Here is a 27,828-nt window from a genome sequence, read left to right as displayed (position 1 = left end):
GACAGCTCACAGTTGTGGCTGGAAACAGGAAAAAGCTGCTGACCTGTCCTGTACACCAACCCTTCGTCTCTAACGCACTGCACCCCCCCCCCCCCCCCCCCAACACACACACAGTCTCTGTCTCTTTCACACACAAACACAGACATGCTTTCTCCCACACAGACACTCTCTCTCACGCATTCAGTCACAAACACACACACTCTCTCTCTCTCTCTCTCTCCCACAGATGCTCTGTCTCTCACACACATTCTCTCTCTCTGTCTCTCCCACACGGACTCTTTCTTTCTCTCTCTCTCACAGACACACACACACACATTCTGTCTCACACACACACACTCTCTCTGTCTCTCTCTCCCACATGGACTATGTCTCTCTTTCTCTCTTTCAAACACACTCTCTCTGTCTCTCCCACACACACTCTGTCTCTCTCTCTCTCTCTCACACACACACACACACTCTCTGTCTCTCTCTCCCACATGGACTATGTCTCTCTTTCTCTCTTTCAAACACACTCTCTCTGTCTCTCCCACACACTCTGTCTGTCTCTCTCTCTCTCTCTCTCTCACACACACACACACACACACACTCTCTGTCTCTCTCTCCCACATGGACTATGTCTCTCTTTCTCTCTTTCAAACACACTCTCTCTGTCTCTCCCACACACACTCTGTCTCTCTCTCTCTCTCTCTCTCTCACACACACACACACACACACTCTCTCGGTCTCTCTCTCTCTCCCACATGGTTTGTCTCCTCTCTCCCACACACAGTGCTGGTGTTGGAGGGAGCCCAGAGGAGGTTCACAACAGTGATCCAGGGGAATGAAGAGCTTGTCATGGGAGGAGCAGCTGAGGACTCTGATGGAGTTTAGAAAGATGGGGGGGAGGGAGGATCCAATTGAAATGTACAGAATACTGGGAGGCCTGGATAGAGTAGACATGGAGAAGATGTTTCCATGAGTAGGAGAGACTAGGACCTGAGGGGCACAGCCTCAGAGTGAAGAGATGGCCCTTTCGAACTGAGATGAGGAGGAGTTTCTTCAGTCAAAGGGTGGGGAATCTGTGGAACTCATTGCAGCAGGCAGTGAGTGTGATTAAGACAGAGATAGGACGGTTCTTGATGAGTAAGGGGACCCAGGATTACAGGGAGAATGCAGGAGAATGGGATGGAGAAATACATCAGCCATGATCGAATGGTGGAGCAGATACGATGGGCCGAATGGCCTGGTTCTGCTCTGCTATCTTAAGGTCTAATGGTCAGATTTCTCCATGTGGGACCCTGCTGTAGATCCACTGTCACTTACAGCACAGAAGGTCATTTGTTCCATTGAGTCTGTGCTGGTCAACAAAGATCTGACTATACAACTCCCATTTTCCAGCTCTTGGCTCATAGACCTGGAGGCTATGGCAATGCAATGTCAAATGTGGAATATGGAATGTCCAAACACTGCCTCAATGATGGGAGGATTTCAGACCTAACCACCCTTTCAGTGAGTTCCACACTCCCATCACCGTGAGATCAAGTCTCCGCACTCCCTCCCGGCCCCCTACTCCTGACCACAAATCTTTTACTAATGGAAAGCGTGCCTTCCTATCCACATCCCTCATGACCTTCTCCACCTCTATCTAGTCCCCTCCCCATCCTGACTGCTCCAAGGAAAACAGGCCCAGCCTCCCCAATCTTTCCCCAGAGTCCAGGCAGTGCCCGATTGTGTTTCCTGCAGCACCTTACAGGGGAGGTGATGGCATCGGTGGGATTACAGCTGGGCTCTTCACCCAGAAACCCAGGACATGTTCAGGGGATCCACGTTCACATCCCATCATGGCAGACAGTGGAATGTGAATTCAATAAAAATCTCTCGCCCTAGAGATGTACAGCACAGAAACAGACCCTTCGGTCCAACCCGTCCATGCTGAGCAGATATCCCAACCCAATCTAGTCCCACCTGCCAGCACTCGGCCCCATAATCCCTCCAAACCTTCCTGTTCATACACCCATCCAAATGCCTCTTAAATGTTGTAATTGTACCAGCCTCCACCACTTCCTCTGGCAGCTCATTCCATACACTCACCACCCTCTGTGTGAAAAAGTTGCCCCTTAGGTCTCTTTTATATCTTTCCCCTCTCACCCTAAACCTACGCCCTCTAGTTCTGGACTCCCCCACCTCAGGGAAAAGACTTTGTCTATTTATCCTATCCATGCCCCTCATGATTTTATAAACCTCTATAAGGTCACCCCCTCAGCCTCCGACGCTCCAGGGAAAAACAGCCCCAGCCTGTTCAGCCTCTCCCTATAGCTCAGATCCTCCAACCCTGGCAACATCCTTGTAAATCTTTTCTGAACCCTTTCAAGTTTCACAACATCTTTCCCATATGAAGGAGACCAGAATTGCACGTAATATTCTAACAGTGGCCTAACCAATGTCCTGTACAGCCACATGACCTCCCAACTCCTGTACTCAATACTCTGACCAATAAAGGAAAGCATACCAAACAGGGGAGACAAATCACCCCTCTGCTTCACTAACTTCCTTGAAGACTTCATATAGGCTATATATAGCACCACTGTCTCACAGCACCAGAGATCCAAGTTCGATTCCAGCCTCAGGCTGTGGAGTTTGCTCATTCTCCCCGTGTCTGTGTGGGGGTGTGGTCTCGTTTCCTCCCACAGTCCAAAGATGTGCAGGTTAGGGTGGATTGGCCACGGTAAACTGCCCATAGGGTCCAGGGATGTGGCTAGATGGATTAGCCATGGGAAATATAGGGTAACAGAGATAGTTTGGGTCTGGGTGGGAGATTCTTGAGAGGGTTAGTGTGGACACGATGGACTGAATGGCCTGCTTCCACACTGTTGGGATTCAATGATTGAAAATCCTGGACTTGGAGTAATTCTCGGTCAGCGAATGCAGTGCTCACCCTCCGACAGTGCCCACCTCCCCAGCGCTGACCCTCCGACAGTGCCCACTCCTCAGCACTGACCCCTCCGACAGTGCCCACTCCCTCAGCACTGACCCCTCCGACAGTGCCGGCACTCCCTCAGCACTGACCCTCCGACAGCGACCACTTCCCTCAGCACTGACCCTCCGACAGTGCCCACTCCCTCAGCACTGACCCTCCGACAGTGCGGCACTCCCTCAGCATTGATCCTCCGACAGTGCCCACTCCCTCAGCACTGACCCTCCGACAGTGCGGCACTCCCTCAGCACTGACCCTCCGACAGTGCCCACTCCCTCAGGACTGACCCCTCCGACAGCGCTCACCCTCCGACAGCACTCACCCTCAGCACTGACCCTCCGACAGTGAGGCACTCCCTCAGCACTGACCCTCCGACAGTGCCCACTCCCCTCAGCGCTGACCGTCCGACACTACAGCACTCCCTCAGCACTGACCTTCCGACAGTGCCCACTCCCTCAGCACTGACCTTCCGACAGTGCGGCGCTCCCTCAGCACTGACCCTCCGACAGTGCCCACTCCCTCAGCACTGACCCTCCGACAGTGCGGCACTCCCTCAGCACTGACCCTCCGACAGTGCCCACTTCCCTCAGCACTGACCCTCCGACAGTGCGGCACTCCCTCAGCACTGACCTTCCGACAGTGCGGCACTCCCTCAGCACTGACCTTCCAACAGTGCGGCACTCCCTCAGCACTGACCCTCCGACAGTGCGGCACTCCCTCAGCACTGACCCTCCGACAGTGCGGCACTCCCTCAGCACTGACCCTCCGACAGTGCCCACTCCCACAGCACTGACCCATCGACACTCCCCTCTGCACTGACCCTCCAACAGTACAGCACTCCCTCAGCGCTGACCCTCCGACAGTGCGGCACTCCCTCAGCACTAAGCCTCCGACAGTGTGGCACTCCCTCAGCACTGACCCTCCGACAGTGCGGCACTCCCTCAGCACTGACCCTCCGACAGTGCCCACTCCCTCAGCACTGACTCTCCGACAGTGCGGCACTCCCTCAACACTGACTCTCCGACACTCATCCCTCAGCACTGACCCTCCAACAATGTCCACTCCCTCAGCACTGACCCTTCGACACTCCCTCAGCAGTGACCCTCCAACATTTCAGCACACCCTCAGCACTGACCCTCTGACAGTGTCCACTCCCTCAGCACTGACCCTCCGACAGTGCCCACTCCCTCAGCACTGACCCTCCAACAGTGCGGCGCTCCCTCAGCACTGACTCTCCGACAGTGCGGCACTCCCTCAGCACTGACCCTCCAACAGTGCGGCACTCCCTCAGCACTGACCCTCCAACAGTAAGGCACTCCTTCAGCGCTGACCCTCCAACAGTGCGGCACTCCCTCAGCACTGACCCTCCGACGGTGCGGCACTCCCTCAGCACTGACCCTCCGACGGTGCGGCACTCCCTCAGCACTGACCCTCCAACAGTGTGGCACTCCCTCAGCACTGACCCTCCAACAGTACAGCACTCCCTCAGCACTGACCCTCCAACAGTACGGCACTCCCTCAGCACTCACCCTCCAACAGTACGGCACTCCCTCAGCACTCACCCTCCAACAGTACAGCACTCCCTCAGCACTCACCCTCCAACAGTGCGGCACTCCCTCAGCACTAACCCTCCGATAGTGCGGTGTTCGCTCAGCACTGACCCTCTGACACTCACTCAGCACTGACCCTCCGACAGCACTCACCCTCCGACAGCACTCACCCTCCGACAGTGCCCACTCCTCAGCACTAACCCTCCAACAGTGCAGCACTCCCTCAGCACTGACCATTCGACACTCCCTCAACACTGACCATTCCCTCAGCGCTGACCCTCCAACAGTGCCCGCTCCCCTGCACTGACCCTCCGACCGTGCCCGCTCCCTCAGCACTGACCCATTGACACTCCCTCAGCACTGACCCTCCGACAGTGCGACACTCCCTCAGCATTAAGCCTCCGACAGTGCAGCATTCCCTCAGCACTGACCCTCCGACAGTGACCACTCCCTCAGCGCTGACCCTGCAACAGTGCGGCGCTCCCTCAGCGGTGACCCTCCGACAGTGCGGGACTCCCTCAGCACTGACCCTCCGACAGTACAGCACACCCTCAGCACTCACTGACCCTCCGACAGTGCGACACTCCCTCAGCATTAAGCCTCCGACAGTGCAGCATTCCCTCAGCACTGACCCTCCGACAGTGACCACTCCCTCAGCGCTGACCCTGCAACAGTGCGGCGCTCCCTCAGCGGTGACCCTCCGACAGTGCGGGACTCCCTCAGCACTGACCCTCCGACAGTACAGCACACCCTCAGCACTCACTGACCCTCCGACAGTACAGCACACCCTCAGCACTGACCCTCCGACAGTGCTGCACTCCCTCAGCACTGACCATTTGACACTCCCTCAACACTGACCCTCCGACAGTGCCCACTCCCTCAGCGCTGACCCTCCGACAGTGCCCACTCCCTCAGCACTGACCCTCCGACAGTGCGGCACTCCCTCAGCACTGACCCTCCGACAGTGCAGCTCTCCCTCAGTACTGACCCTCCGACAGTGCCCACTCCCTCAGCACTGACCCATCGACACTCCCTCTGCACTGACCCTCCAACAGTACAGCACTCCCTCAGCACTGACCCTCCGACAGTGCGGCACTCCCTCAGCACTAAGCCTCCGACAGTGTGGCACTCCCTCAGCACTGACCCTCCGACAGTGCGGCGCTCCCTCAGCACTGACCCTCCAACAGTGCGATACTCCCTCAGCACTGACCCTCCGACAGTGTGGCACTCCCTCAGCACTGACCCTCCGACAGTGCGGCACTGCCTCAGCACTGACCCTCCGACAGTGCATCACTCCCTCAGCACTGACCCTCCGACAGTGTCCACTCCCTCAGCACTGACCCTCCGACAGTGTCCACTCCCTCAGCACTGACCCTCCGACAGTGTCCACTCCCTCAGCACTGACCCTCCGACAGTGTCCACTCCCTCAGCACTGACCCTCCGACAGTGCGGCACTCCCTCAGCACTGACCCTCCGACAGTGTGGCACTCCCTCAGCACTGACCCTCCGACAATGTCCACTCCCTCAGCACTGACCCTCCGACAGTGTCCACTCCCTCAGCACTGACCCTCCGACAGTGCGGCTCTCCCTCAGCACTGACCCTCCGACAGTGTCCACTCCCTCAGCACTGACCCTCCAACAGTGTCCACTCCCTCAGCGCTGACCCTCCGACAGTGCGGCACTCCCTCAGCGCTGACCCTCCGACAGTGCGGCTCTCCCTCAGCACTGACTCTCCGACAGTGCGGCTCTCCCTCAGCACTGACCCATTGACACTCCCTCTGCACTGACCCTCCAACAGTACAGCACTCCCTCAGCACTGACCCTCCGACAGTGCGGCACTCCCTCAGCATTAAGCCTCCGACAGTGCAGCATTCCCTCAGCACTGACCCTCCGACAGTGCGGCACGCCCTCAGCACTGACCCTCCGACAGTGCCCACTCCCTCAGCGCTGACCCTCCAACAGTGCGGCGCTCCCTCAGCGGTGACCCTCCGACGGTGCGGCACTCCCTCAGCACTAACCCTCCGATAGTGCGGTGTTCCCTCAGCACTGACCCTCCAACAGTACAGCACACCTTCAGCACTGACCGTCCGACAGTGCGGCACTCCCTCAGCACTGACCCTTCGACACTTCCTCAGCACTGACCCTCCGACACTCCCTCAGCACTGACCCTCCGACAGTGCAGCACTCCCTCAGCACTGACCATTCGACACTCCCTCAACACTGACCATTCCCTCAGCGCTATCCCTCCAACAGTGCCCGCTCCCCCTGTACTGACCCTCCGACAGTGCCCACTCCCTCAGCACTGACCCTCCGACAGTGCCCACTCCCTCAGCACTGACTCTCCGACAGTGCGGCTCTCCCTCAGCACTGACTCTCCGACAGTGCGGCTCTCCCTCAGCACTGACCCTCCGACAGTGCGGCACTCCCTCAGCACTGACCCTCCGACAGTGCCCACTCCCTCAGCACTGACCCATTGACACTCCCTCTGCACTGACCCTCCAACAGTACAGCACTCCCTCAGCACTGACCCTCCGACAGTGCGGCACTCCCTCAGCATTAAGCCTCCGACAGTGCAGCATTCCCTCAGCACTGACCCTCCGACAGTGCCCACTCCCTCAGCACTGACCCTCCAGAGTGCAGCACTCCCTCAACACTGACCCTCTGACAGTGTCCACTCACTCACCACTAACCCTCCGACAGCGCCCGCTCCCTCAGCACTGACCCCCCCCGACAGTGCGGCGCTCCCTCAGCACTGACCCTCCGACAGTGCGGCGCTCCCTCAGCACTGACCCTCCGACAGTGCGGCGCTCCCTCAGCACTGACCCTCTGACAGTGCGGCACTCCCTCAGCACTGACTCTCTGACAGTGCGGCACTCCCTCAGCACTGACCCTCTGACAGTGCGGCACTCCCTCAGCACTGACCCTCCAGCACTCCCTCAGCACTGACCCTCCGAGAGTGCTCACCTTCTGACAGCGCTCACCCTCCGACAGTACTCACCCTCCAACAGTGCCCGGTCCCTCAGCACTGACCCTCAGACAGTCCCTCAGCACTGACCCTCCGACACTGCGGTGCTCCCTCAGCACTGACCCTCCGACAGTGTCCACTCCCTCAGCGCTGACCCTCCGACAGTGTCCGCTTCCTCAGCACTACCTTCTGACAGTGCAGCACTCCCTCAGCACTGACCCTCCGTCAGTGCGGCACTCCCTCAGCACTGACCCTCCCAACAGTGTGGCACACCCTGAGCACTGACCCTCCGACAGTGCCCATTCCCTCAGCACTGACCCTCCGACAGTGTGGCACTCCTTCAGCACTGACCCTCCGACCGTGTCCACTCCCTTAGTGCTGACCCTCCGACAGTGCCCATTCCCTCAGCACTGACTCTCCGACAGTGCGGCACTCCCTCAGCACTGATCCTCCGACAGTGCCCTATCCCTCAGCGCTGACCCTCCAACACTGCCTGCTTCCTCAGCACTGACCCCCTCCGACAATGCCCACTCCCTCAGCACTGTCCCTCCAACAGTGCCCACTCCCTCAGCACTACCCTCTGACAGTGCAGCACTCCCTCAGCACTGACCCTCTGACAGTGCCTACTCCCTCGGCACTTACCCTCCGACAGTACGGCACTCCCTCAGCACTGACCCTCCAACAGTACAGCACTCCCTCAGCACTGACCGTCCGACAGTGTCCACTCCCTCAGCGCTGACCCTCTGACAGTGTCTGCTCCCTCAGCACTACCTTCTGACAGTGCGGCACTCCCTCAGCACTGACCCTCCGACAGTGCCCACTCCCTCAGCACTGATTCTCTGACAGTGCGGCTCTCCCTCAGTACTGACCCTCCGACGGTGCCCACTCCCTCAGCACTGTCCCTCCAATAGTGCCCACTCCCTCAGCATTACCCTCTGACAGTGCAGCACTCCCTCAGCACTGGCCCTCCAACAGTGCCCACTCCCTCAGCACTGTCCCTCCAATAGTGCCCACTCCCTCAGCACTACCTTCTGACAGTGCGGCACTCCCTCAGCACTGACCCTCCGACAGTGCCCACTCTCTCAGCACTGATCCTCTGACAGTGCGGCTCTCCCTCAGTACTGACCCTCCGACAGTGCGGCATTCCCTCAGCGCTGACCCTACGATAGTGCGGCACTCCCTCAGCACTGACCCTCCGACAGTGCGGCGCTCCCTCAGCACTGACCCTCCAGCAGCACCGCACTCCCTCAGCACTGACCTTACGACAGTGCGGCACTCCTTCAGCACTGACCCTCCGATAGTGTCCACTCCCTTAGCACTGATCCTCCAACAGTGCAGCACTCCCTCAGCGCTGACCCTCCGACGGTGCCCGCTCCCTCAGTACTGACCCTCCGACAATGTGGCACTCCCTCAGTACTGACCCTGCGACAGTGCGGCACTCCCTCAGCACTGACCCTGCGACAGTGCGGCACTCCCTCAGCAGTGACCCTCCGACAGTGTGGCACTCCCTCAGCACTGACCCTCCGACAGTGCGGCACTCCCTCAGCACTGACCATACGACCGTGCGGCACTCCCTCAGCACTGACCCTCCGACCGTGCGGCACTCCCTCAGCACTGACTCTCCGACACTACCTCAGCACTGACCCTCCAACAGTGTCCACTCCCTCAGCACTGACCACCCGACCGTGCGGCACTCCCTCAGCACTGACCATCCGACACTGCCTGCTCCCTCAGCACTGACCCTCCAACAGTGCCCACTCCCTCAGCACTGACTCTCCGACAGAGCGGCGCTCCCTCATCGCTGACCCTCCGATAGTGCCCACTCCCTCAGCACTGACCTTCCGACAGTGCGGCACTCCCTCAGCATTGACCCTCCGACAGTGCGGCACTCCCTCAGCACTGACCCTCCAACAGTGCAGCACTCCCTCAGCCCTGACCTTCCGACAGTGCGGCACTCCCTCAGCACTGACCCTCTGACAGTGCGGCACTCCCTCAGCACTGACTCTCCGACAGTGCGGCACTCCCTCAGCCCTGACCTTCCGACAGTGCAGCACTCCCTCAGCCCTGACCTTCCGACAGTGCGGCACTCCCTCAGTGAAGACCCTCTGACAGTGTGGCACTTCCTCAGTGCCGCATTTGGAGTGGACTGAGAGCATTATGATACTTAAACTCTGGAATGGGCTCAGACAGGAGACTGTTGAACACTCAGCCACTGTCGCCTAGAAACAGCCTCTGCTGAGATGTAGGTCCTGATACTTTGATATGCCCCACCCATGGCCACTGCTTCTGGACAAAGTCCGAAGTCACATGACACCAGGTTTTAGTCCAACTGGTTCATTTGAAATAACAAGCTTTCAGAGCGCTGTCACTTGATGAAGGAGCAGTGCTCTGAAAGCTTGTGAATTCACATAAACCTGTTGGACTATAACCTGGAGTGTGTGACCTCTGACCTTGTCCACCCCAGTCCAACACCAGCACCTCCTGGTAATTGCTAAGAAGGGAACTGAAGTCTCTGACCCTGTGCGAGCTGATACCTGTGAGTCGAACCTCACTCCAAGGCCCGTTCGCAACACCAATACCAGTCCCCCTCTGAAACGGCCATCTGGTTTTACTTCCAAACTAAAACGGGTCCGGCCCCAAGTCTGACCTCCTCCCGACACATCGCTAAGAGGCAAAAAAAACAAAACCAGAATTCCGACAGCTCCTACACTGATTTGTGACCAGAATCTCGACTGAGGAGCCAACTGCATGAGCGAGTGCTTGGCCCCAGATCCGACAACAGATAGATTTAACCGAGCTGTTCAAACCATGATGGGGCGGGGGGGGGGGGGGGGGTAAGAAAGAGAAACTGTACAGGGCAGAGGGCACGCAGATTTCAGATCATGGAAAGGTCTGGAACGGGGCAGTGGGAGGCAGTTGAATGGTAACCGTTGGAATTGGAATATTTTTGGTGGAAATATCGACACGAGTGTGGGGAAAGGACAGGGGAGTAGGGACTAATTGGACCGTTCTTTCAGTACAGGTGTGATGGGCCGAATGGCCTCCAGAATGCTGAACGTTTGATCAGATTCAACGTCTCTGTACCTATCATACGTACTGACTTAGTTTCAGATATCCATCTGGCATGGATGGTTTGCACCGAAGGGTCTGTTTCCATGCTCGGTGATTCAGGCAACTGCTGTAATGATGCCCAACTCAACAACCAATCCCTGCACAGCAAGATCCCGCAATGAGATGAACAGTCAGTTCAGCTGGTTCATTTTCCTCTCTCACTGCGGTGGTTTCAGAGAGGAATGTTGGCCAGGGATCCCTGGGAAATCCCTCGGCGCTCCTTCCCAGTGGGAGTTGCTAACCCAGGCTGACCTGGATCCCCATTAACGTAATGAGTTCTTCTCCCTCTCCTCCACGATGAGGGTCCTGTCTGGATGTCCTTGGACAGGGAACACGAGTACTCTCAATGCCTTTCGAGAGAGGTGGGTACCACAGAGGCTGGGTGTGTTACATCCCCCACAACTCCATCTTGATTCAGTCCCCGCCATCACTCCTAACTTATTGTTTTTCCTATTGTGACACTATTCCTGGTGGGCAGCGTGGGCTGACCGTTATTTGTTGAATGAATTAATTCAGTGATTTGATGGCAGTTAATTTTGAAAATAAAAGACCTAAGTTCTCCTGGGTAGCTGGGCCGGACGGCATGGGGAGCAGAACTTTACAATCGGAAGGTAAGACGAGTCATTGGCTCACGTGGAGACGGCAGACCGTGTCTCTATAGGGTGCAGGATTTTGCAGCCCTGTTTAATTAATTGAAAAAAACTCTTTGACTATATCTTTGCTTGCACTTCACAGCACCTGGTACAGGCAGGTTAGAGGATTCAGGATTGAGAGCGTGGTGCTGGAAAAGCACAGCAGGTCAGGCAGCATCCGGGGAGCAGGAAAATCGACGTTTCGGGCTGGACCCTTCATCAGGAATGCGTCGATTTTCCTGCTCCTCGGATGCTGCCTGACCTGCTGTGCTTTCCCAGCAACACACTCTCAACTCTGATCTCCAACATCGGCAGAGCTCACTGTCTCCAGGTTGGAGGATTCACTCATGGCTGGAAATGTGTTGCTGGAAAAGCGCAGCAGGTCAGGCAGCATCCAGGGAACAGGAGAATCAACGTTTCGGGCATAAGCCCTTCTTCAGGAATGTGTTTCCAGCAACACATTTCCAGCTCTGATCTCCAGCATCTGCAGACCTCACTTTCTCCTCAAGGATTCACTCATGGGCCCATCAATGGGCCCAAGGAAGCGGAGGTGGAAGGGATTGAATTTCCCAACTGCCTGCCTCTCTTTCATGGCTAGGTCAGTGCCCAGGTGCCCTGACGGAGCAAGTACCCCACTGCTCACTTCAAGGTCTTTCAGTCTGGTGGGCACCGCAGGGGTTGGTGCATCTCCAGGTCTTCTATAACAGATGGGTGCATTGCTGTGCAACCCTGCGTTGTAGAGAAATCATGCTTTAGAACCAGCGCTTAAACTGCTCGTGATTTAATCGCGTTACAGCCAACACACGTTTTAAAAGTTCGTGCTTTAGAAACAGTGTCCCCAATTCGTCAATTGCGTTACAATGAATTCACGTTAACTAAACACGGGTCGTAGCTGAACGACCCTGTATTCCCTTTTGTTACTAAAACAAATTGCTGGAAAAGCTCAGCAGGTCTGGCAGCATCTATGGAGAGAAACCAGAGTTAATGGTTCGGGTCCGGTCACCCTTCCTCAGAACGAATGGTAGGTTGGAAACGGTCAGTTTATATAGAGTCATAGAGCTGTACTCCATAGCAACAGACCCTTCGGTCCAACTCGTCCATGCTGACCACATATCCTAACTTAATCTAGTCCCATTTGCCAGCACTTGGCCCATATCCCTCCAAGGAGAAAGTGAGGTCTGCAGACGCTGGAGATCAAAGTTGAAACTTTATTGCTGGAACAGCACAGCAGGTCAGGCAGCATCTAGGGAACAGAAGATTCGACGTTTCGGGCACATGCCCTTCTTCAGGATATCCCTCCAAACCCTTCCTATGCCCATCCAGATGCCTTTTAAACGTTGTAATTGTACCAGCCCCCCAGCACTTCCTCTGGCAGCTCATTCCATACACACACCACCCTCTGCGTGCAAGTTGCCCCTCAGGTCCCTTTTAAATCTTTACCCTCTCACCCTGAGCCTATGCCCTCTAGTTCTGGACTCCCCCACCCCATGGGCAGGAAGTTAGGATGGGGAAGGGGGTAAGGAGCCCATGATGGGTGGGGCTAGAGTCCAAACAGAGAGTATAGTTGGACAAAGGAGTGGATAGCAATCAGGCTGGGAGGGCGGCTGGCTGTTGATGGGGACTGTTAGTGGCTCAGAATAAAGTTAAAAATCACACAACACCAGGTTATAGTCTGACAGGTTTAACTGGAAGCACTAGCTTTCGGAGTGACACTCCAACCACCTGATGAAGGAGCGACTCTCCGAAAGCTAGTGCTTCCAGTTAAACCTGTTGGACTATAACCTGGCGTTGTGTGAGTTTTAACTTTGTACACCCCAGTCCAACACCAGCACCTCCACATCATGGTTCAGAATAGGTTGTTTCGGTTATCGTTAGAATTCCCCCGATGGGTCGTTCTGGTCTGTAATTGGTTCGTTTATAAACAATTCAGGGTTCTTCCCCAAGTGGGGGGGGGGGGGGGCGGGGAGGGTTGGGGGAGGGGTGGGGGGGTGTTGGTTTTAGTGGCTTCACAAAAGGCAAAGATCCAGAGGGGAAAGGATCTAACTGGTGTTTGTGCTAATTTAAATCTCCGAGAGTCTGTTTCCCGCCTGAGTTAATGTCTGGATATTGGGGCATGAGACAACTTTATGGGGCAAGTCCCAGAGTTTCTCACCTGGTTGTGTGGGGAATGGCCTGGTTTGTGCTGTAAGGATCAAGACTTCCTCATGAGAGGAAATCGCTTCTCTCTGTTTACCCCATCAACTCCTTTATAATCATTCCAAACCCTGTCATTACATCAGCCTCTGGTTTTCTGGACTGGAGACCGGTCCATTGAAAACTCTCTGTAATTTAACCCTTTGTCAGCAGGAACATTCTGCTCAATCTGCAAATCCATCTGACTGGGCCACACACCATCGTCCTAAACCTTAATACTCCCTTTACCCCGCTCCCCACTGCACTCCAAACATCAGCATTACTGGACCCACATCCATCCCAACCTATCCACACCCTCCCCACATCCACCCCACCCCACCACCCCCACCTTCCTCACCCCTATCCCCACCCCATCCCCATCCCCACCCCAACCCCCCCCACTTTCCCCACCCCATCCCCATCCCCACCCTCCCCTCCCCAGCCCACCCACCCCCAACTTCCCCACCCCACCTATCCTCACCCTCCCCTTGCCCACCCCCACCTTCCCCACCCCAACACCCCCATCTTCGCCACCCCACTACCCCACCCCACCTATCCCCACCCCCACCTCCCCCACCCCATTCCCACCCCCACCTTCCCCACCCCCATCCCCATCCCACCACCCCCACCTTCCCCACCCCCATCCCCACCCCACCACCCCCACCTTCCCCACCCCCATCCCCACCTCACCACCCCCACCCCCACCCCCACCTTCCTATTTCATTTAGAAGTGGAAATTACGGATAAGCTGATTGTGAATGTTCCCAGTAATACTCCCCGATTCCCAAGTTCCAAACACCACTGTCATGGCAACACGAAATTCAGCCCCTTCCCCGTGCCCCCTGTAACAGGCAATGGCAGTGGGACAGTGAGACGCTGAGGGTTGGTGTCTGTACTGGACAGCGCAGACTGAGACTGAACATTCCTGGAATATTTGTGGGTCCCTGCCCAGATTTGAAGATTGCCTGGATATGTTTTAATTTCGGCCTGGTCTCTGCTGCAGGGAGACTGTGTCTCGCCTGAAAAGTCAGATGAACAGAATGTCCTGTCTCCAAACACTTCCCCCTCACCATCCTGAGTCCCACTCTGTCTGTTTTTGGCAGGACAGTTAATGAGACCAAACTTAAAATGTTGACTCATCGAATGACACACAAAGTGAAGCATCTCTTCTCCTGCTCCTCGGATGCTGCCTGACCGGCTGCGCTTTTCCAGCACCACTCTAATCTTGACTCTGACGTCCAGCATTTTGCAGTACCCACTTTCGCCTCAGCACAACGTGACCCACCCACCTCTGTAACCCTCCCCTTCCCCCACGTCAGCTCCTTACAAAACAGACACATACCCTGGCTCTGAAATAAACACAACTCTCCAGCCCCCAGCCACACCCTTCCTTCAGAGTAACACCAGACCTTCTGAAATGGGTCACTTTCTTCTGCACCTTACCACTCCAGACAAATTCATCGCCCCTCAGAAACTCAGTTCACCCCCTAAAAACTCATCGGCATCCCCCCAGCCTAAAATGACTGATTTTGTGTTCTCCCCCCCCCCCCCACCATGGAAAATCATCTCCCAACTAAATATCCCCCTGCTAAGTGTCACCGCCAACCCTCCCAAACTGCCCCTCCCAAGATCCAAACTCCACCATCACGGTGACACGAAATTCAGCCCCTTCCACCAGCATCCAGCGGATATCCACCGCCCTCTGTCCATCCCAGACCTTCCCCACATCCCACCCTCCAAAACCCTCAATCAGGGGCAGCTGAGAGCCACATTAAAGTTTGGGGGGGGGGGGGGGTGTGTGCTCCAGAGGGTCACGATTGGAAGGTCACAGAGATCTTGCAGGGTGGTGGGGTTGCAGGAGATCACAGATAGGCTCAGATGAGCTGCTAAAGTATCTTCAACACATTCACTCTGTTCCTCTTACTTTGAAACACAAAGACAAACAACTTTTCTGCAATTTTTATGTGTAATTAAAGATATTTTTACGAAGACATGAGACAATGGTTAGACCCTGGCTGGTTTTAACTCAAGCAGTAATTAGCCATAGCCTCTGGGTAAGCTGTTGCTGTTTGAATCTTGTGTAATCAGAATGTTCTCATTTGCAAACACACACTGTTATGATAGTGATGTGCACTGAGAGGGGGAAGGTTTGAGGCCCCTATACTTTGTGTTCTCATTATAATTAAGGCTGATTAAAAAGCACACATGATCAGTGATGTGGGTGTAACATCCCGATCTCGGGAATTACAAAGTGTTTGTCTTTCATCTCTCACAGCAGGAAGCCCAATCTAAATTTCCTCTGCATTGGGAACATCTGTGAATACTTGGGAGTGTGTCTGGTCTGGGAACAACCTGACCTATATCCCAGAATCAGAGAGAGGAAAGACAAACAGAGCAGGGGAGAGAGAGAGAGAAGTGCAGAAGAAAGAGAAGACAGAGAGAGAGAGCGAGAGAGAGAAAGACTGACAAACTGAGAGACACAGGCAGAGAGAGAGAGAGAGAAAGAACGAGAGAGAAATATAAAACAGTAGAGATGGTGACACGGTGGCTCAGTGGTTCGCACTGCTGCCTCACAGCACCAGGGACCTGGGTTTGATTCCAGCCTCAGGCGACTGTCTGTGTGGAGTTTGCACATCCTCCCTGTGTCTGTGTGGGTTTCCCCCGGGGTGCTCCAGTTTCTTCCCACAGTCCAAAGATGTGCAGATTAGGGTGGATTGGTCACACTAAATTGTCCATAGTGTCCAGGGATGTGTTACTTAGGGGTAAATGTGAGTAATAGGGAAGGGGAATGGGTTTGGGTCAGGTATCCTCTGGAGGGTCAGTGTGGACTTGTTGGGCCGAAGGGCCTGTTTCCACACTGTAGAGGAGTCTATAATAATAAAAAAAAATTGATAGACAGAGAAATATGGAAAGAAAAGGAGTTGGATAGAAAGGAGGACAGAGGAAGGCATGGGGAAAGGGAAGGACAGAGACAAAGAGAAAGGTGATCAGCCTGAGCCAGGAGAGATTGTGAGACAGAATGTTAATTTGCTCAGTTTTTACAGAACACCACCAGGTTCCACAACACAGGAATAGCTGACTTTGTAAAAGAGACACGATTCTGTGTAAAACATTACACATCTCCTTTGATCACTCAGTGTCGATAAAACAATAGAACTGATTCCTAATCATAAAACATTACAGATCTGAGTAATATTTATTAAGGAGAAAGTGAGGTCTGCAGATGCTGGAGATCATGGCTGAAAATGTGTTGCTGGAAACGCACAGCAGGTCAGGCAACATCCAAGGAGCAGGAGAATCGACGTTTCGGGCATGAAGAAGGGCTCATGCCCGAAACGTCGATTCTCCTGCTCCTCGGATGCTGCCTGACCTGCTGTGCTCTTCCAGCAACACTAATCCAGAAGCTGAGCAACTCCCCTTCCCTTCAAAATATGGACCGGGGGATCTTTCACATCCATGTGACAGGGAGCCTCAGGTTTATGAAAGATTAAAGCCAGGTACAGATTGCCCCATTCCAATTGGGAATTTCTCTGGGAAAGGGCGGGAATCTCTGAACCAATGGTTGCCGTTTGTTTTCCAGGAGAGACTTGGGTAACCTGATGCAATGTCCAAGATGAGGAACTCAACGTTTCCACTTCTGGGAAACAAACTCCTGGAATACAAGATGTTTACTGAGACTGAGGAGAACCGTTTTCGCCCAGACAGAATGGTTCAACCCTGGAGCCACCAGGAAACGTTTGAGGCAAACAGCTTTCAAGGGGGTAGGAGGACTATACCTCAAAGGGAAGTCAGGAGGGCAAAAAGGGGACACAACACAGCTTTGGCATACTGAATTGAGGAGAATGCAAAGGGTTTTTACAAATGCATTACAGACAAAAGGGTAACTAAGGAGAGAATAGGGCCCCTCAAAGATCAGCAAGGCGGCCTTTGTGTGGAACCGCAGGAGATGGGAGAGATACCAAAACGAGTATTTGGCATCAGGGTATGGAAAATACAGACTGTAGGGAAATAGATGGTGACATCTTGAAAAACGTCCATATTACAGAGGAGGAAGTGCTGGATGTCTTGAAACACATAAAAGTGGATAAATCCCCAGGACCTGATCAGGTGTACCCAAGAACTCTGTGGGAAGCTAGAGAAGTGATTGCTGGGCCTCTTACGGAGATATTTGTATCATCGATAGTCACAGGTGAGGTGCCGGAAAACTGGAGGTTGGCTAACGTGGTGCCACTGTTTAAGAAGGGTGGTAAGGACAAGCCAGGGAACTATAGACCGGTGAGCCTGACGTCGGTGGTGGGCAAGTTGTTGGAGGGAATCTGGAGGGACAGGATGTATGTATATTTGGAAAGGCAAGGACTGATTAGGGATAGTCAACATGGCTTTGTCTGTGGGATATGCAAATTACAACAACTCACATGAAATAACCACCTTGTAGGTTAAACATCTCAAAATGCTTTCACCTGAGTGTTATGAGACACACTTTGAGAGGTTACTTAGTCACCTCATCTAATTTTAACCTGTAGGGAGGGCTACATATAAAGCAGGTGAATGTCTTTCTTTGAATGGATTCAGGAGGGTATCTGCTGGTCTAATTTCTAACCCCCAGTAACATTTTAAATGGAGTTCTGGTGGGGGGGGGGGGAATTGGAAGTGGGATTTCAGTATCCTGGGATACTAGGAGAAGATTGGGGGGGGAACAGTGGGATTCACTGAGGCTCTCTTGTAGGAAGTTTGTACAGACAATGTGGGTTTTCCTGTGTTGTACCTGTTTGAAAAGTCCAGGGAAGATTGGCAGATGGCTTGCCCAGGACATAGACTGTGAGGGGGCTAAGGGAGCAGATATGTCCCACAAGGGACACTTAGACATCTCCCACCCCCTACCCACACACTGTCCATTCCCAGAAAGCAGGGCCCGACTCACCACTCAAACCGGTGCAGAAATTTACACCATGATTTCCAAGGAAAGGGAAATCTGAGCAGATGTGAGCTATTAATTTATTTAACAGGCCTCATAAAGTCATGTGGACTTAAACAATGAGCGTTTGTACAGAGCTTGCGTTTCAAACCTGGTGGAGATTTGGACACATTTATGATTTTTATGTTTATTTCGCTGTCTGTATTTACAGTAAATTCGGCATTGTCCATCCTGTATGGGGGGATGGGGGCTGGGTGCCAATTACATTAGCAATATTCTTATTGAAACCTAACACAGTTCCCTCTTGTATTCACTTAGAGACAAAAAATCCTGCAAATACTGGAATCCAAAGTAGACAAGCAGGAGGTTCTATTCCTGAGGAAGGGCTTTTGCCCGAAACGTCGATGTTCCTGCTCCTTGGATGCTGCCTGAACTGCTGAGCTTTTCCAGCACCACTCTGATCTAAACACTGGTTTCCAGCATCTGCAGTCCTCACTTCTGCCTAAGCAGGAGGCTGGAAGAACACAGCAAGCCGGGCAGCATCAGAAGGTGGGGAAGTCGATGTTCTGTGAAGAAGGGTTAATACCTGAAACGTTGACTTCTCCACCTCCTGATGCAGCCTGGCTTGCTGTGTTCTTCCAGCCTCCTGCTTGTCCACCTCTAGTATTCAGTTTGGAACGGTCTTCCACAAATGGCAGGGGATGCAGGATCATTAGTTAGTTTTAAATCTGAGGTAGGTACATTTTTGGTTAAGCAAAGGTATGAAGGGGTATGGGTCAAGGGCAGGTGTGTGGAGTAAGGCCACAGATCAGCCATTGAATGGTGGAACAGGCCCGAGGGGCTGAATGGCCTACTCCTGTTCCTGTGTGCTTTTAAGAGTGGTGCTGGAAAAGCACAGCAGGTCAGGCAGCATCCGAGGAGCAGGAAAATTGACGTTTTGGACAGGATTCCTGATGAAGGGCTTTTGCTCGTAACGTTGATTTTCCTGCCCCTCGGATGCTGCCTGACCTGCTGTGCTTTTCCAGCACCACACTCCCTTTACTCTGAGCTCCAGCGTCTGCAGGCCTCCCTTTCGCCTGTGTGCTTTTACCCTTGTATCACGGTCAGATTTCACAAAGAACTCAAAGTTTTCCATTTTGCATTTCAACGTCACAGAGCAGTAGAAGCCAACGATGCTTTCCTGCACAAGCCCATTGTGGTTTTCACTCTTCCCAAGGCTTTTCCATACTTCCATTTTCCATTTCAAATAAAGCAATGGGTTTGTGACTGCACTGTCATCAGTGAATCCAGCAGAAGACGAGACCGAAAGCAGGACATGCAGACCGCAACCAGTGACAACCTCCTCCAGGATAATCCTCAACACCAGATCCCCTCCCTCGAGGCTGCAGACCCAGCCCCTTACTGTACTTCCCATACACCCAGGACTGTGTGGCCAGATTTTGTCCGAACTCCATCTACACATTTGCTGGCAACACCAGGTGACAAGACAGAATACAGGAGAGAGATCGAATGCTTGATAGTGTGATGTAAAGAGAATGATCTCTCCCACAATGTCAGCAAAATGAAGGAGCTGGTCAATGACTTCAGGAAGCAGGGGATGGGCACATTCCTGTCCGTATCGATGGGGCTGAGATGGAGATGGACAGGTTCCTTGGAGTGACCATTACCAATCAGTCCTGGTCCACCCACATTAATGCGATAGCCAAGAAAGTACAACAACACCCCAGGATGCTAAGGAAATTCAGTATGGCCATAAAGACTCCTACCAATCTTTACAGATGCACCATAGAAAGGCACCCTATTTGGATGTATCACAGTGTGGTACGGCAACTGCTCTGCCCAGGACCGTAGGAAACTACAGAGAATTGTGAACACAGCCCAAAGCATCACCCAAAACAGCCTCCCATCCATGGACTCCATCCTCCCACTGCCTTGGCGAGGCAGCCAACATCAAAGACCCCTATCACCCTGGTTATAATCTTTTCCAATCTTTTCCATCAGACAGAAGATACAGAAGCTTGAACACATGTACCAAGAGATTCAAGAACAGCTTCTTTCCCGCTGTTACTAGACTTCCGAATGGACCTCTCAAATGGAATGTTGACCTTGCTCTCTGTGCACCTTCTCTGCAGCTGTAACATTGTACTCCTTGCTCTGCTCTATTACCCTAATGCACATCTTCAGTGAGCCTCTGGATGAAGCACTGGTGTTATAGCCCGCTTTCTATTTATGTGTTTAGGTTTCCTTGGATTGGTGGTGTCATTCATGTGGTGATGTCATTTCCTGTGGTGTCATTTCCTGTTCCTTTTCTCAGGGGGTGGTAAATGGGATCCATGTCAATGTGTTTGTTAATAATGTTCCGGTTGGAATGCCATGCTTCTAGGAATTCTCGTGCGTGTCTCTGTTTGGTTTGTCCTAGGATGGATGTGTTGTCCCAGTCGAAGTGGTGTCCTTCCTCATCTGTATGTAAGGATACTAGTGAGAGAGGGTCATGTCACTTTGTGGCTAGTTGGTGTTCATGTATGAATGTTGCATGTATGCATACATGAACACTGAATAGCCACAAAAAGATATGACCCTCTCTCACTAGTATGGGATGGGAGGGAATGAGATGATTGGTGAGGGACGGGAGGTGGAAAGAGGTGAGTGGTGGGGGATGGGAGGTGGATGGAGGTGATTGGTGGGGGACAGGAGGGGATGAGGTGATTGGTGGGGAGCACTGGAGGTGGCAGAAATCCCAGACAATGACTTAATGAAACAGAAGAGAGGGTGCAGCAGGGGCAGGGAGGAAATCCCTTTGTGATTCGGGGTTGGGGGGGTGGGGGGAGCCGAATGGCCGAGGGCTTTTGGAAATGTGACAAACCCAGGCCTTGTCCAACCTAGTGGGACAGGGGTTGCAAATCCTTGTTTCGGGCTAAAAAAGACTCTTATAATTGCTGGTGGGGAAGATTACATCACCAACATGGACGCAACGGAGAGAGAGGAAGAGTGAGTCAACAACGACTGGGAGTCAAGAGGGATGTCGTCAAGGTAACGGTGGGAGTCAACGCTTCGAATGAATATCAGTTATTTGTCTATTGCAGACCAAGAATTTGAACAAGGGAAGGATGAGTTGGAGGTGTAACAAATGCAACTCAGAGAAGGGTGGATATTGGGGGCAAAATTGAAGAATCTATCAACTGAGGGCGAGAGAAGGCGACACCATCAGAAAGATAGGCAGATAGGGACCTGAGGCAACTCACCGTGAGTCATTTGAAATTCTACAGTGGGTCATTTACCTGAGCGATAAGGTAGATTCCATCCAGTAACAACAGCACTGGTAACATCAACCAGAGTTACACACTCAGGCAACAGGCGTGAGAGTTGAACCCAGCACCTTCCAGCTCAGCAGCTGCCCCACTGAGCTACAGACCCCTCCACCTATACCACAACAAAATGCTGGCTCATTCACTTGAGGTAAAAGTAATAAAGCAGGGCCTCCAAGACTGATTCAATTATCATACACACACAAACAAACAGCGTTCAGACATTTGAGGAAGTCTGTCTCCCATTGGCAATGTAAACAAGACATTCACTCAGAGAAGCAATCCCTGCTCCATTTCCTCCGCTGGGCTTCAAGCCAACTGACTATCTGTACCTCTCGAGGAAAACAAGCCAAGTCACACGCAGCCAAGTCCCAACCACATCAGATACAGCAGCAGAATTTAGGCCACTCGGCCCATCGAGTCTGCTCCAGCATTCGATCATTCCTGATTCGTTTCTCAATCTCATTCTCCTGCCTTCTTCCCACAACCCTTGATCCCCTTACTCATCAAGAACTTGTCTGTCTCTGTCTTAAATACACAGCCTCCACAGCCCTCTGCAGCAATGGGTTCCATAGATTCCCCACCCTCTGGCTGAAGAAATTCCTCCTTATCTCAGTTTTAAAGGGTCGTCCCTTTGCTCGGAGGCTGTGCCCTTGGGTCCTAGTGTCTCGGACTCGTGGAAATATCTTCACCATGTCCACTCCATCCAGGCCCCTCAGTATTCTGTACGTTTCAATCAGATGACCCCCTCATCCTTTTAAACTCCATTGAGTACAGACCCAGAGTCCTCAGCCAATCCTCAAATGACAAGCCCTTCATCCCCAGGCACATTGATAAATTACACGATGGTCAGTTTTCAGTTCAGTGGCTGAGCAGGTTAATAGCAAACCTGATTTGCTCATGAAACCCGGGAATATCAATTGGATTCACTCAGGATCCGACACAGAGAATCTTCACTGCTATTTGATCAAACACTTCCCATTCAAACAGAGCAGATATACACAAGGAGAGGGGAGAAAGGGGGAAAGGGAGGGGAGAGGGGAGCAGGTGGAGGTGGAGAAACAGTGGGGAGAGGAGACAGGGCGAGAGGAGGAGAGAGGGAGAGAGAGAAAGGGAGGAGAAAAGGGAGAGAGGGCAGAGAGAGGGTAGGGGGACAGGGAGGGAGAGAGCAAGAGGAGTGGGAGAGAGAGAGGGAGGGGAGAAGGGAGGAGGAGGGATGCAGGGAGGGGGAGAGAGAGGGCACATTATCTCCAAGTAGCCAACAACTGAGCAAGGTAGGGTGGGATGGGGAGGGGTGACACATGGGGGAAACCTGAAAGGGGAGTCCAAGGCACGAAAGCATGGGGGTAGATAATTCACTGAAGAAGGAACAAACTTGCATTACTATAGCACCCTGCCTTTATGTGTCATCAAGTGCTGGACAGCCAATGAGGATCCCAAGATGGTCCGGTATTTTCTGAGTTTGGGAAAAGTGCTCTTGAAATGCTGGTTAAAATTAAATTAATCTTCATAAAATCTGGAACTTAACAGCACCCCCAGGCTATCCTAACCACTTTACAGGCAAACAGCATAGAGAGAATTTCATTCAAAACAGGATCTCCAACAGTATGGCACTCCCTCAGCACTGACCCTCCAACAGTATGGCACTCCCTCAGCACTGACCCTCCGACAGTGCGGCACTCCCTCAGCACTGACCCTCCAACAGTGCGGTGCTCCCTCAGCGCAGGGCTACACTGTCGGAGGGTCAGTGCTGAGGGAGTGCCGCACTGTCGGAGGGTCAGTGCTGAGGGAGTGCCGCACTGTCGGAGGGTCAGTGCTGAGGGAGCACTGAGGGTGACACTGAAAATCTCCAAAGAGGAGCCTATGAGAACCAGGCGTTGACTGCAGATATCTCTCACAACACAAGTCCTGGGCGATTAGGGATGGCCATCAAATAATGGCCTCACCAGTGATGCCCAGCTTCCATGAAAGATACACCCATACCCTGACTGCCCAGCACCTGGTGGCAACTTGACCCTGGAGCCCAGTGAGCCAGTTGCCTGTACCCTGGCATTAACCAAGTGACTGCTGGATGCAAGCTCATTGGCTTGGACAGCCAGGATTTTATTTGCATACCCTTCTGTGATAGGCCATACTATATTAAGCCCCACCTTGATTGTGTGAAGGGTTTTGAGTATTCCGTGTGGATCCTAGCGCCTGCCATTGGGTGTCTAACGCTGAGTAACTTCTGTCTTGAGTCTGAAGATTGCCACCAATTGAATCTTGACCTTTAAAAATAACCACCTAATCAAGTAATGTTCCTATTATCACGTCCTGTGTTCCCTTTCCTCCCCCATCCCACTTACTGTCCTTTCAAGTCTGGCAGTTAGATTTGATTCCCTACAGTGTGCAAACAGGCCCTTCGGCCCAGCAAGTCGGAAGAGTAACCCTCCAAGACCCATTTCCCTCTGACTAATGAACTGAACACTATGGGCAATTTCCCACAGCCAATCCGCCTTAACCTGCACATCTTTAGACTGTGGGAGGAAACCGGAGCACCCAGAGGAAACCCACGCAGACGCAGAGAGAATGTGCAAACTCCACACAGTCCCCTGAGACTAGAATCGAACCTGGGTCCCTGGCGCACCATTCTCATATTCCCATCACTTAATGTGAACTATCAACAGCCTTTCTCCCCAGCACCCCACACCCACTACACCTCCCCCCCCCCACCATTCCCCCCCCCCCCAACCCCAACCCCAACTCTGGCATTAATGTTGTCCCCTCCACATCATCTCTGATCAAGTGTCATCATTAAAGACTGTCAACATGCTGCTCTCTCTCTCCCTCTCTCCATGCATGGTGCGTGGCAGGCAGTGATCTCCAGCATTTGTTATGTTCAGTAATGTTCCCAGGGATTACTTCATTTAAAATTATTCAGTTTGACGTTAACTTTTTTAGATTTGACTTTGGAGGCTGGGGTCCGGTTGGAATCAACTTCCAGAAAGTACAGGGACATGGAGCGGCTCACAAACAGGGGGTCCCTCACCAACACAAATCCAGTCAACAGAGAGCAAACAGCAACCCACCTCTCTCCACACCAACAGAGGAGCCAAACTGATCAGAGGGAAAGCTGCTCCAACTCCCGGGGTCCAGGGAAGGGCTAAGGGGGTGTGAAAGGAGATCTCCATCTCCCTGATAATAGACAATAGACAATAGGTGCAGGAGTAGGCCATTCTGCCCTTCGAGCCTGCACCACCATTCAATATGATCATGGCTGATCATTCCTAATCAGTATCCTGTTCCTGCCTTATCCCCATAACCCTTGATTCCACTATCTTTGAGAGCTCAATCTAACTCTTTCTTAAATGAATCCAGAGACTGGGCCTCCACTGCCCTCTGGGGCAGAGCATTCCACACAGCCACCATTCTCTCTGGGTGAAGAAGTTTCTCCCCATCTCTGTCCTAAATGGTCTACCGCGTATTTTTAAGCTGTGTCCTCTGGTTCGGCACTCACCCATCAGTGGAAACATGTTTCCTGCTTCCAGAGTGTCCAATCCTTTCATAATCTTATATGTCTCAATCAGATCCCCTCTCAGTCTTCTAAACTCAAGGGTATACAAGCCCAGTCGCTCCAGTCTTTCAGCGTAAGGTAGTCCCACCATTCCAGGAATTGACCTTGTGAACCTACGTTGCACTCCCTCCATAGCCAGAATGTCTTTCCTCAAAGTTGGAGACCAGAACTGCACACAGTACTCCAGGTGTGGTCTCACCAGGGCCCTGTACAGCTGCAGAAGAACCTCTTTGCTTCTATATTCAATCCCTCTTGTTATGAAGGCCAGCATGCTATTAGCCTTCTTCACTACCTGCTGTACCTGCATGCTTACCTTCATTGACTGGTGTACAAGAACACCCAGATCTCTCTGTACTCCCCCTTTACCTAAATTGATTCCATTTAGGTAGTAATCTGCCTTCCTGTTCTTGCCACCAAAGTGGATAACCATACATTTATCCACCTTAAACTGCATCTGCCATGCATCTGCCCACTCTCCTAACTTGTCCTGGTCACTCTGTGATCTCCGAACATCCTCATCACATTTCACCCTGCCACCCAGCTTAGTATCATCAGCAAATTTGCTAATGTTATTACTAATACCATCTTCTATGTCATTAACATATATTGTAAAAAGCTGCGGTCCCAGCACTGATCCCTGCGGTACCCCACTGGTCACTGCCTGCCATTCCGAAATGGAGCCGTTTATCACTACCCTTTGTTTCCTGTCAGCCAACCAACTTTCAATCCAAGTTAGTACTTTGCCCCCAATACCATGCGCCCTAATTTTGCTCACTAACCTCCTGTGTGGGACTTTATCAAAAGCTTTCTGGAAGTCCAGGTACACTATATCTACTGGATCTCCCTCATCCATCCCGATCCCACCAGAGCTTATGTCTAAGAAGGTGCGGGAATCCCAGTCCTTGCTGTAAATCGGAATACTCTCTCAGTAATAAGTTTCACAACAGGATCGCAGCGAGATGCCCAGGGTTGTAACAAAGTACTCAAATCATTTCCAAACTTTGCAATTCACCCAAGAATTATAGCAAGTGAGCTGGGTTTATTATTAATTTTACAAAGCACCAGCAAGTTTCATAAGGGACTGCCAATTGTCACAAACCGCTCACTCGATGTAAAGTTTGCAAATTCACCCAGAGTTTAATAAATGACCTCCCCACAGAAACACAACGATAAATACAACAAAAACAGAGGTTGCTGGAAAAGCTCAGCAGGTCTGTCAGCATCTGTAGAGAGAAATTGGAGTTAATGTTTCAGGCCGAATGACCCTTCCTCAGAAATTTGAGAAAGAGAAACGAACCCATCTGGTCATTAAACATGAACTCAGTTTCTCTCCCTTCGCAGTCAGACCTGCGGAGTTTCTCCAACAGTCACTCTTTAACCAGCCTGTTGCACAGATGTAGCTGCCAGAGGAAGTGCTGGTACAACTGCAACATTTAAGAGGCATCTGGATGGGTATATGAATAGGAAGGGTTTGGAGGGATATGGGCCGGGTGCTGGCAGGTGGGACTAGAATGGGTTGGGATATCTGGTCGGCATGGACGGGCTGGACCGAAGGGTCTGCTTCCATGCTGTACATCTCTATGATTCTATGTCATAACCTGTACCCAGACCTCCCGGCTCAAAGGTGGGGACACTACCGCTGCATCACACCAGAAACAATTATAAATGAAACAGTTATTACCGAGCACTGTAACAAGTGAGGAGAAAGGGAGGGCTGCAGATGCTGGAGATCAGAGCTGAGAATGTGTTGCTGGAAAAGCGCAGCAGGTCAGGCAGCATCCAAGGAACAGGAGAAGCTCCTGAAGAAGGGCTCATGCCCGAAATGTTGATTCTCCTGTTCCTTGGATGCTGCCTGACCTGCTGCGCTTTTCCAGCAACACATTCTCAGCTCTGTAAGAAGTGAGTGAAACCTGCTACGGCAGGGGCTGGAGAGTTAGTTGACTGAGAGATTGTAAGGAGTGAGGGAGGGTTGCTGAGAGGCTGGAGAGCACAGAGAGCCCTGTGCTGCCCCTCACTCACTCACTCACTCACTCACCCAGATGCAGGGTCAGGTTGACCGAGTTGGGGAACTGGATTCCGTGCAGCATGGACGGGCTTTGCCACCAAGTGGGCTCCTCTTCGCTGTGGAAGTCATTCAGGAGGCTGGCGCTGTGGCTGTTCTGGGCATCACAGAGGTGGCAGGATTCGGTGACCCCGGTCACCCCGGTCTGCAGGCAGAACTGCTCCGGCCCTGGAGAGCCGCACACATGGCTGGCCACTACCGTCCTGCCGAAAGCAGCATTGCGGAACTCCGGCACACACCTCAGCGCTGTCCCTGTGGCCGGCTCAGAGCAGGAATCCATCGCAGCCCGGACACTGCAGAGGGACAGGAGCAGCACCACCAGGACCGGCGCCATCGCAATGCAGGGCACTCTTCCTCACCGCCGCCTCTGCTTCTCTCTCCCACTGACCACTGATGCTCCCCCTCCCCAGTCCCAGTCCCAGTCCCAGCCCCAGTCCCAGCCCCAGTCCCTGCCCCAGTCCCAGTCCCTGCCCCAGTCCCAGCCCCTGCCCCAGTCCCAGTCCCAGCCCCAGTCCCTGCCCCAGTCCCAGTCCCTGCCCCAGTCCCAGCCCCTGCCCCAGTCCCAGTCCCAGTCCCAGCCCCTGTCCCAGTCCCAGTCCCAGTCCCAGCC

General features: G+C 53.0%; 1 protein-coding gene across 1 annotated transcript in view; it reads right to left on the bottom strand.

Annotated features, from left to right (window-relative positions):
* The window catches only part of LOC122564978 (laminin subunit gamma-3-like), a 218,008-nt gene extending 190,412 nt beyond the window's left edge, over positions 1-27,596 (bottom strand). Inside the window, exon 1 of the mRNA XM_087998211.1 lies at positions 27,192-27,596. Within this exon, the coding sequence (XP_087854337.1) occupies positions 27,192-27,552 (361 nt within the window). The 5' untranslated portion in view covers positions 27,553-27,596. The remainder of the gene's footprint in view (positions 1-27,191) is intronic.
* Between the last annotated feature and the right edge of the window lie 232 nt (positions 27,597-27,828).

The sequence above is a fragment of the Chiloscyllium plagiosum genome, unplaced genomic scaffold, assembly GCF_037043375.1.
Source record: "Chiloscyllium plagiosum isolate Xiang-an unplaced genomic scaffold, Cpla_swu_hap1 HiC_scaffold_21, whole genome shotgun sequence".
NCBI classification, from domain to species: Eukaryota; Metazoa; Chordata; class Chondrichthyes; order Orectolobiformes; family Hemiscylliidae; genus Chiloscyllium; species Chiloscyllium plagiosum.
This window is presented reverse-complemented; position numbering and strand designations above follow the sequence as displayed.